The following is a 9,982-nucleotide window of genomic DNA, read 5'->3' as shown; positions in this document are numbered from 1 at the left end:
AAATATGATTCAACAATATTTTCCCTTGTGTCCTTTGGCTATAAAATTTTATTTTCTGGCTGTTTCCTGTTTACCAATCTTAAAAAAATCCCTTCATATCTGCTATTCCTTTTTCTGGATAACAAATTGGTATTGCTCTAGTGTCTGGTGATCTCTGTAGTAAAATGGCTGCTTAGGGTACATGCTTCTTTTTCTGTTGTTTCCTGCAACTTATCTTATTGGCTTCTCCACTTCCAATTTTGTAGTCACAGTTGACAGAATTTCGGTCATACGAAGGACAAGATATGCACACTGGCGAGAAAGTTGTTCCTATCAAGGTTTGTCACATTTGTTTTTTGTTGATATTGATGACATTACGTTGAAAGATTATTCATCCCAAAAGAAAATTACTGTGAAAGAGACCTATCTTACTGACTTTGGTGGTCTCAACTGCTGAGGGTTCATCATTAGAATTAGGTACTTGTATTTATCTATTTCCCTTTCTTTTCCGGGCACATCCAGCTTGATCTCCGAGTAAATCACACAGTTATCAAGGACCATTTTTTCTGGGTAAGTTGTTGGATGTCTCATTCTTCATCTATCTTGCTTTGGTAAGAACTGCCTCATTTGTTGCTAACTAATACAAAGAGAAATAAAATAATTTCAGGACATGAACAATTTTGAGAGTGATCCTGAAGAATTTGCACGAACATTTTGTGAAGATATGAAAATTGAAGACCCAGAAGTTGGAGTAAGCTCTATTTATTTCCTTTCTGTTGGTTGAGAATAAAAATAGTGTTTGTGTTTCCATCCCATAAAATTATCATTTGTTATTGCATATTCTTGTGATGTTCATCATACTGATATACTTGTAAGTTATGGGGTGATGAAGTTAAGGGGGTGCCCTTCTATACTTCTTTTTCTTCCCATTCCTGTTTGATTCTTTTTTGGGGTTAATTAGAGTGTATATCAGCTAGCTGGAGACAATTGTGGTACCAAAAAATTAGCCCTGTGCTCCCAAGATTCAATGTTCAAATTCCAGAATACTTCCACATCTTTGACACAAAACTGAATATTTTGGGTTCAATATTTTGCAACTTGTGCAGATAAAAATAACCTATGTAACAACCCTTTTAGGTATACCCTCAATTTATGAAATCTTAGTAGAGATGTTGACCTCAATTGGCACAACATCATTCTCATCATTCTCTAAGCCATCCATACATGTTATGACAACTTTACTAACTGTATTTTCCAAAGTTACAATGTTCATTATCTAGCCATACCTTTAATTACTCCACTTCCAATTGTCAAACCACTCCAGATATTGCCTATACCACAAAAGTACTATTCCCGTTAATGGGGGTAACTAACCTGAAAAAGATAACACGTTCATGAAGTCCTTCAAACCATTGTTAAAACTCATCATTCGAATATCCTCAAAATGCATCATCGAGCCATCACCTTACATTAACCCTTTCAAATCGTTGAACATTCTGAATTTGATTGCACATCGTTTTCATAAGTCTATCACTTCTGAACCAAATCTAACCTCCAATCCATACACTACACCAACTACTCGCATGAGGAACTACGCACGAGTCATCACATAAGTGGAGAGAGAATGGAATGAAGCGATAAATATCAGAATGGACAAAGGATGCACAATAGAGATTCAAGAAGTGAAGATTTTTCCTAAAAGTCACCGTAGCCTCTCGAAGATAAGTACATACGTCTCCGTATCGATCCTCGACTCTATTTCAACTCGGCTTGTATACACGTAAGACCTATGAACCTGGGGCTCTGATATCATTTTGTCACGACCCAAAAATGGATGTGATGGCACTCGACAAGTCAGCCTAAAACCCAAATATCACAAACTATGCGGAAGTAAGACATTGAAATCTCAAAATATCTTAAGTACGAATAACTAAGTCAACTTAATAAAACCCCCACAACCTGGTTGTCACGTGTACAAGCCTTTAATGTGTTATAATTGATTCAAAGAAAAAAAAATACAAGTCTCAAATGACATTGTTTCTAGAATAAAGCAAGATCATAAATAGGAGAAAGAAGGTCCGCTGAGATGACAAATCTTCATAGGAAGCCTCGAAAAAAGAAGAGAATAGAAAGTATCACAAAGATCCGGGCTCGTAACCTACAAAAATGTAGAAGTAAGGGGTGAGTACCAAACCACACGATACTCAACAAGTAAATTTCTAAACACAAGCTAAGGGAATAGAATACGAGTACTCTTTACCACCCCAACAGAACCTCCACAACTACAACCTGCATAAATTCAGTCCAACCTAACAATTCACTATTTACATATATATAGCTCACCAGCTCAACAACAACACTTTAACAATTACATATCCTCAACAACAAACTCAATATTCATCAATCACAAGTTCCACATTAAGGCACTCACAAGATCAGCAACACACAAGATCAGGTTCACCAATGTTAAAGATGTGCAATGCAATGAAATGCAATGTCAAGTATAATGATGCATGTCTAACTTATACACACCCACTGTCTCTTAGTCCGGGATCCATGGGGGACATATTTGTCCATGCATCCATCACAGCGTGCGACACTTCCCTCGATAATAGAAACCGTCGCGGCATGTGACACGTCCCTCGAAATATAGTATCTGTCGCGGCACACGACATGTCCCTCGAAATGGTACATCATTTTTAATTTCTTATTCTCCCTAATGCTTATTACAATCATGTCTCAAAACCAATGCAAATGACATGTTCACACAAATAATGAGGAGATGACCATTTTTCATAACAATACACAATTCGCAACAACACAATCGTGATACAACAACAACAATTAATCAATAAGCCTTTCAAATCATTCTCAACACATCGCACACCAATAATTAATCACATTGCCTTTTACTACCCCTTTTTCATCATTAGAATTATTCTATATGGACAAGTCAAACCATCACCAAGTCCCATTACATCCCAACACATACCACAAGGAAATACATGATTCTATACACTTAACAAGGGTTTAGAAATCCACTTGCCTCAAATAATCGAGCAATTACTTCGGGACTTGAGTCTTCCCCTTTCATAAAACTTCAAAGTGCTTTCAATCTATCAAATACATAATCCTCATAGGAATACAAATCTAATGACACCCATATTACTATATTTAGTTTCAGCTCGAAAATTGGGTCAAAAAGTCACCCCGAGCCACCAAATTTGAATTTGAAATTTTCTTTCAGATTATATTTATCCATGATAAAATAAACTCACATTCAAAATTTCAACTAAAACGGATCGTTATTCGACCCCCAAATCAAGATTTTGTTCTAAGAACCCTAGACCTATATTTTCTTAAATCAATATAAATTATACACGTTTCTACCCTAAAAATCTGTTCATAATCACATAAAATTTAATAGAAAGGATAAGAATCATTACATTAACACTTTGGGATAAAATCCCAATTTTCTCCTCCTTTTTCCTTTTTTTCTCTCCCTTTCTTTTCTTTTCTTCTTCTGCATATTTTTTTTTCCTCTGTAGCGACGCTTCTGTTTCTACGGACGATTGCTGCACTTCATCCTTTGTCCGTAGAAACAGTAGCATTGCTACAGAGGAAAAAAAATATGTAGAAGAAAAAAAGAAAAGAAAGGGAGAAAAGAAAAGGAAAAATTGGGATTTTTATCCCAAAGTGTTAAGGTAATGATTCTTGTCCTTTCTATTAAATTTTTATGTGATTATGAATAGATTTTTAGGGTAGAAACGTGTATAATTTATAATGATTTAAGAAAATATAGGTCTAGGGTTCTTAGAACAAAATCTTTATTTAGGGGTCAAATAACGATCCGTTTTAGCTGAAATTTTGCATGCGAATTTATTTTATCATGGGTAAACATAATCTGACAGAAAATTTCAAATTCGAATTTGGTGGCTCGGGATGACTTTTTGACCCAGTTTTTGAGCCGAAACTAAAAATATAGTAATATGGTGTCATTAGATTCGTATTCTTTTGAATATTATGTATTTGATAGACTGGAAGCACCTTTGAAGCTTTATGAAAGGGGAAGACTCAAGTCCCAAAGTAATTACTTGATTATTTGAGGCAAGTGGATTTCTGAACCCTTGTTAAGTGTATAGAATTGTGTATTTCCTTGTGGTATGTGTTGGGATGTAATAGAACTTGGTGATGGTTTGACTTGTTCATATTGAATATCTCTAATGATGAAAAAGTGGTAATAAAATGCAATGTGATCCTTTGTCAAAAAAAAAAAATGCAATGTGATTAATTATTGGTGTGTGATGTGTTGAGAATGGTTTGAAAGTATTATTGATTAATTGTTGATGTTGTATCATGATTGTGTTGTTGTGCATTGTTATGAAAATGGTCATCTCCTCATTATTTGTGGGAACATGTCATATGGTTGTGATAAGTGTTATGTGAATTGAGGAAGAATAAGAAATTAAAGAGGATGGTACCATTTCGAGGGACGTGTCGTGCGCCGCGACGGATTTTATTATCGAGGGTCGTGTTGCACGCCGCGACGGATGCATGTACAAATATGGGTCCCAGACTGAGAGACAGCGGGTGTGTATCGTTAGGTCAGACATGCATCACTATACTTGACATTGCATTGCACATCTTTATCATTGGTGATCTTGTGAGTGCCTTTCTGTGGAACTTGTGATTGATGAATATTGAGTTTGTTGTTGAGGATATGCAATTGTTAAAATGTTGCTGGTGAGCTATGTAAATTGTGAAACGTTAGGTTGGACTGGTTTTATGCAGGTTCGGTTGGGGTGGCAAGGAGTACCCCTATTCTATTCCCTTAGCTTGTGTTTAGAAGTTTACTTGCTGAGTACCGTGTGGTTTGGTACTCACCACTTGCTTCTACATTTTTGTAGGTTACGTACCCGGATCTTTGTGATATTTTCTATTCTCTTTTTTTTCCGAGGCTTCCTATGGAAATTTGTGAGGTGGTTGTTTGTCATCTCAACGGATATTCTTTCTCCTATTTATGATCTTGTTCTATTCTAGAAACAATGTCTGAGACTTGTATTTTTTTTTCTTTGAATCAATTATAACACATTAAAGGCTGTACACGTGACAACCAGGTTTTGGGGGTTTTATTAAGTTGACTTAGTTATCTGCACTTATGATATTTTGAGATTTCAATATGTCTTACTTCCGCATAGTTTGTGATATTTGGGTTTTAGGCTGACTTGTCGAGTGCCATCAGATCCATTTTTGGGTCGTGACAACCTCCCTCCTATTTTGCTACAACTAGGAAAAGATCTTTCTGTAATTTGTAAATGGGGGAGGATTGATGAAGGAATCATAAAATTAAAATGCCATTAGGTCTCATTTCTTGATAGTCTCGTGAGGGAAATTCTAGGAAAATGCACAGTTCCTTAATCAAGAAAGTGTCCTAGTTTTCTTCAATGCTGAATTTATTTGACAAAAATATGCTGTCAAATAATTTCAACTTTGTTAGACCATTGACATAGCTATGAGAATACGAGGAGTTAGTTACCTACTTTTTATATTTTGTTAGTTAAAGTTCGAATAGCCCTATAATTGGAACTGGACGAACAAACACATACAACTAAGAGCTTGTGTTACAATCATGCATTAGGGATGTTAAAACCTCTCGATATTGTAGGCCTTTGTATTTATGTGTTGAAAGATTTATATATATGTTCATGTATAAGTAAACTCTCGACATATAATAGTTCCAAATCGAATCTCATTAGAAAGAGGATATTTTGTCTTGTGGTAGCCTGCTCCAGTCCCTTAAGAAACATTCGTTATTAGGTTAACCATAGAGAGGGAGGACAGAGCTTTTGATTATTTCATGTTTTCAAAGAGTTGAACAACGGGTTTTTAATGTTTTTAAAGATTTGAACAATGAAAGTAGATGGTGAGTGCCTGATTCTTACGTAGCTCAGTATTTAAATGAGATTTTGTCCCAACATTATCCCATCAAGAGACACATTTTTCTGTAGTTGTGTCTTCTTGGACAGCACTAAATTGTAGTTTTGTGTTACTTTCTCACTTTTTACTCCTAGAAAACAATCCTGGGTAATTACTTTATTTAATTACGCAGTATTTTACTTGCATCCTAAACAATCTGTTCAACTATGCGAGACTGTCATTTTTCAGTATCCTTTTTATTTTAAAAAACTGGGTATACTTTCTTCTTGATAGTTGTCTCCTTTTTTTGTAGCCTGCAATTGCCATAGCAGTTAGAGAACAACTTTATGAGGTGAGAATATATCATTCATTTGGCGTACATGACCTAATTGTTTCTACCTGGATTCCAACTATGTGTTCATAGTTGAAGGCCAGCCACTTCAAGGTCTTTTGACTATCTTGGGCATTTAACTTTTCAGATTGCAAAGCAAAGTGTTGCATCCGCGAGAGAAAGCAGGGCTAATAAGAAAGGACGCAGAGGAATGGAACATCCCTCTGCCAGGTTTGTGTCATTGAGCTATGCTTTTTATGTTGATCTTGGTTGATCAAATCACAGATCTTCCTTTACATTATCCTCGGTACATCTGTTTCCTCATAATTATCTTTTTGACAGTAAAGTAGGTTTGCCTGCATTGGACCTGGGGAAGCTATTCAGCATAAAATCAAGTGTCGTCCGGTACCACTCTTGCTTTTTCTTAATATTCTTTCATTCAATAAAAAATAAAAGCCAAATCGAAACTAGGATTTTTTAATCTGTATTTCAATTCAATCATATCTCATCAGCAAGTCCAGTTTTGGAATTCATACATTTCAAATGTGACTGTTCTCAGGAAGAAGAGGGACGCTGATGCATATGAACCAATTGTCGATCACCTGTCAAATGAAGAGGTGGATGCCCTCGAGGCTAAGGAAGAGAGGCTTGCTCGGTGATGCAGACAATGTCTATTGGAATGGATACCAGCAGTGTAAAGGAGAACTTGTTTAAAGTTTTAGAATGATCCTAGTCATAGTATAGCCAAAATCCTGTCATCAAAAAAAAAAAATAGTATAGCCAAAATCCCGTGTTGTAGATAATGTTCAGATTTTTGCATTGATCTGGAGATCACAGTTACTTCTGTTTGTCAAAAGAAAATATGGAACAGCACTTCTGTGCTAATCTATTAATAGTTGTTTCTCTACTTGTATGGTTTTGTTGGATTACAAAATATGGAAATGGACTTGTTGATGGACTGGGTTAAGGCTGGGACAGCTGCGTGCTGTACCATCCTCATTTCTAAGTCTGTTGGCTAAAGTTCCCATATCTACTTGATAGTGGTATCATAGTCTTTCATTAATCTCAAATGGATTTGTGAGTTTTCGTTTAAGCTCCTGATCCACGCTCTAGTCAGGCCTGATAGAATTCTACCGACATGGCCGCCAGCCAGCCTCCTTCTAGTGCTGGTCAGGCCCTGCCTCTCTCTTATGATATTTCTTCTCTTACTTCAACAGCCTAACAGATTCAGTATGTAGGAGGAGTGCCCAGAATCACATGGACGGAAGAGGAAGTAGACAGAATGAATGTGATTGAGAATCTACAGTATGCGATTATTGGCAAATTTTCATATGGTTGGCCTGACCTCGATGATTTGATAATGCAAATACCTAAACAGTTGAAGATCATTGGTGATTGTAGTATTGGTTTATTAAGGAATAGACACATTAATTTGATTAAACATCATGGATGATTTTGTTAATATCATGTCTAAGAATGCTTGTTCTATGTGAAAGAAGCTTTATTTTCACTAGCTTCAGTTGTGGGCAAACCACTATATCTGGACATGGCAACAATTAATAAGACGCGTCCCAGTTGTGCAAGAGTGAAAGTTCAAGTGAACCTTATGGCTAACCTTCCCAAGCGGGTGGAAATAGAGGTCATAAACCCTGAAGCGAAGAACACAAGGATTGAGAAGATCAAGATTCAATATGATTTCTTGCCTAAATATTGTCATACGTGCAAGTTACAAGGTCATAATGAAGAAGAATGTAGATCACTTCGTCCTGAATTAAAGCATGACAAAATTCAAGAGGGTCAAGAGAAAGGCGAGATACCTCGGCAGCAAATACATGGAAGAAACTTCCAATACAACAGAAGACATAAGAGAATTGTCAAAAGATGGTGCTCAACTCAGAAAGTATTCATAATGGAAAAAACTGGACATAATCATATTGTTCCTAAAGCAACTCCTAATGGCAATGAGGGGGTGGTGACTTGTAATGCATTTTGCAGTTTGGCAGACGAGGAGCAACATGATCACATCAATGCTGAAAATTCAGGTCAAGCAACAATGAAGAGTACAGACAATGAGGGGATACGACGACTTTCAGTTGTGCTACATATGCAGTAGTAGTTAAAGGTCAGGACAAATATGATTGCAGTCAACAAGATAACAAAAATGCCAGCAGCATACAAGAAAATAATAAGGATAACCTATGTGCGTATCTAGAGGGGGTTCCGTGGGTTCACGTGAACCCATGCTTCCCTCTCTAGATTATATATAGTAGTGTTATATTTTTTTTTAATACTTAAATATAGATGTGTGAACGCATGTTCAAAGTATCATATAATTCTATATTGTTTTTTTTAGTAACGCCTCTCCAAGTGCTTATCGGTAACACTTTTGACGTTTCAAGTAAGTTTTCTTTATTTTTTTGNACTTTTAAACTAGTAATATTATGTATTTTGGACCTATATTTAATGGTTCATATTAAGAACCTAAATGTCAAACAATTCAAATTTATATCTTAGACACATCTTTTCGTAATAATGCATCCATCCTTTTGAAATCCTGGATACGCAGTAGTCAAGTTGATGTGGAGAAGACCAATGTCCATTGTGAGGATAATGTTGACCTGCAAAACAAACAATTGGTGGAAAATCAGGTCAGCAGTATGGTTGAAGACATAGTAAAGAACCTGAACCACTAGGTTGAGCTTGAATACCATCCTTTTCATTAGTAGTTTGCAACGAAAAATCCCTCATCTTAAGACCACTCTTTCCACAACCGAAGCAAACATCCATACCGGCTAAGCACTTTCTTGAGTGACTCTTGCCACACCTTTTACAAGTGGAAATAGATAGAAGATCTACTACCACCTCCTCCTTGAGGTTTAGGGTTAGACACCCTATCTTTGTTGAACTTAGGAGCCAGAACATTAGAAGAACCTTGACAAAAATACTTTTGCCAGAATTAAGGACAACCATGTCCACCGGACCTAGAATGAGAAAAGTCACCATCACCGGTTCTTGCACTATTTGACTCCCTAGATTTCTCTTTTAACTTTTCCACTTCAATTTGTAGGCATGTATCATCAAATCAGAGATATCCATCTCTTTGATCAATATGTCGGTATGACACTCCTTGACCGCCATTTCTGACACTGCCGACACAAACTTGCTCATCCTTGCCCTAGAGCTGACAACCATAGTCGGGGCATACTTAGTCAATGAATAAACTTCAAAGCATAATGTTTCACACTCATGTTCCCTTGATGAATATTAATCAACTCAAGCACCTTCGCGTCCCTCATCTCAGGAGGAAAGAAACGATCAACAAAATCCCGTTTGAATTTCTCTTAATCAAGAGGACTCGCATTAATAGCCCTCTCTCCCTTCCATTGATTAAGACAAACTTGGGCAACACCTATGAATTAATAAATGGCCAATTCCGCCTTCTCCACCGCTGAAAATCCAATAATTTTCACTATCTTCTAAACCTCATCAATAAACTCTTGGAAATCCTCATCAACCTTCGACCCATGAAATTCCGGGGGATTCATCTTAGTGAAGTACCTCACCCTTATCAGCTTCATACCCATACTCGGGTTCACGGGAGCAATGGTCTCTCTATTAGCTTAAGCCGTCATAGCTTGATTAAACACTTGGAAAGTGGCTCGGAATTCGACATGAGTCACTTGCTCGACCAAAGGATCGACCTACACTTGAGGAACCTCGGGCTCCACATCATTAGCCATATTCCTTCTTGAGTTA

General features: G+C 36.7%; 1 protein-coding gene across 1 annotated transcript; it reads left to right on the top strand.

The window, feature by feature from the left end:
* Positions 1–219: 219 nt before the first annotated feature.
* Positions 220–7,124, top strand: LOC125850147 (chromatin structure-remodeling complex protein BSH-like). Its single transcript, XM_049530039.1, has 8 exons — positions 220–317; positions 502–549; positions 647–730; positions 6,209–6,247; positions 6,375–6,457; positions 6,569–6,631; positions 6,786–6,979; positions 7,016–7,124. Exons 1-7 carry the CDS (start codon positions 285–287, stop codon positions 6,883–6,885), a joined length of 450 nt encoding a protein of 149 aa, XP_049385996.1. The 5' UTR covers positions 220–284; the 3' UTR covers positions 6,886–6,979; positions 7,016–7,124.
* Positions 7,125–9,982: the final 2,858 nt, after the last annotated feature.

Source organism: Solanum stenotomum, unplaced genomic scaffold, assembly GCF_019186545.1.
Source record: "Solanum stenotomum isolate F172 unplaced genomic scaffold, ASM1918654v1 scaffold14312, whole genome shotgun sequence".
NCBI classification, from domain to species: Eukaryota; Viridiplantae; Streptophyta; class Magnoliopsida; order Solanales; family Solanaceae; genus Solanum; species Solanum stenotomum.
The sequence above is the reverse complement of the archived record's forward strand: the minus strand, read 5'-3'. Positions and strand labels throughout refer to the sequence as shown.

What these genes read in the sequence shown, in the direction of transcription:
- LOC125850147 (XM_049530039.1), top strand. Translation starts at nt 285, where the DNA reads ATGCACACTGGCGAGAAAGTTGTTCCTATCAAG. An exon ending in TTAGAGAACAACTTTATGAG is followed by an intron (nt 6,248 to 6,374) that starts GTGAGAATATAT and finishes TTAACTTTTCAG; the next exon opens with ATTGCAAAGCAAAGTGTTGC. An exon ending in ATAAAATCAAGTGTCGTCCG is followed by an intron (nt 6,632 to 6,785) that starts GTACCACTCTTG and finishes GACTGTTCTCAG; the next exon opens with GAAGAAGAGGGACGCTGATG.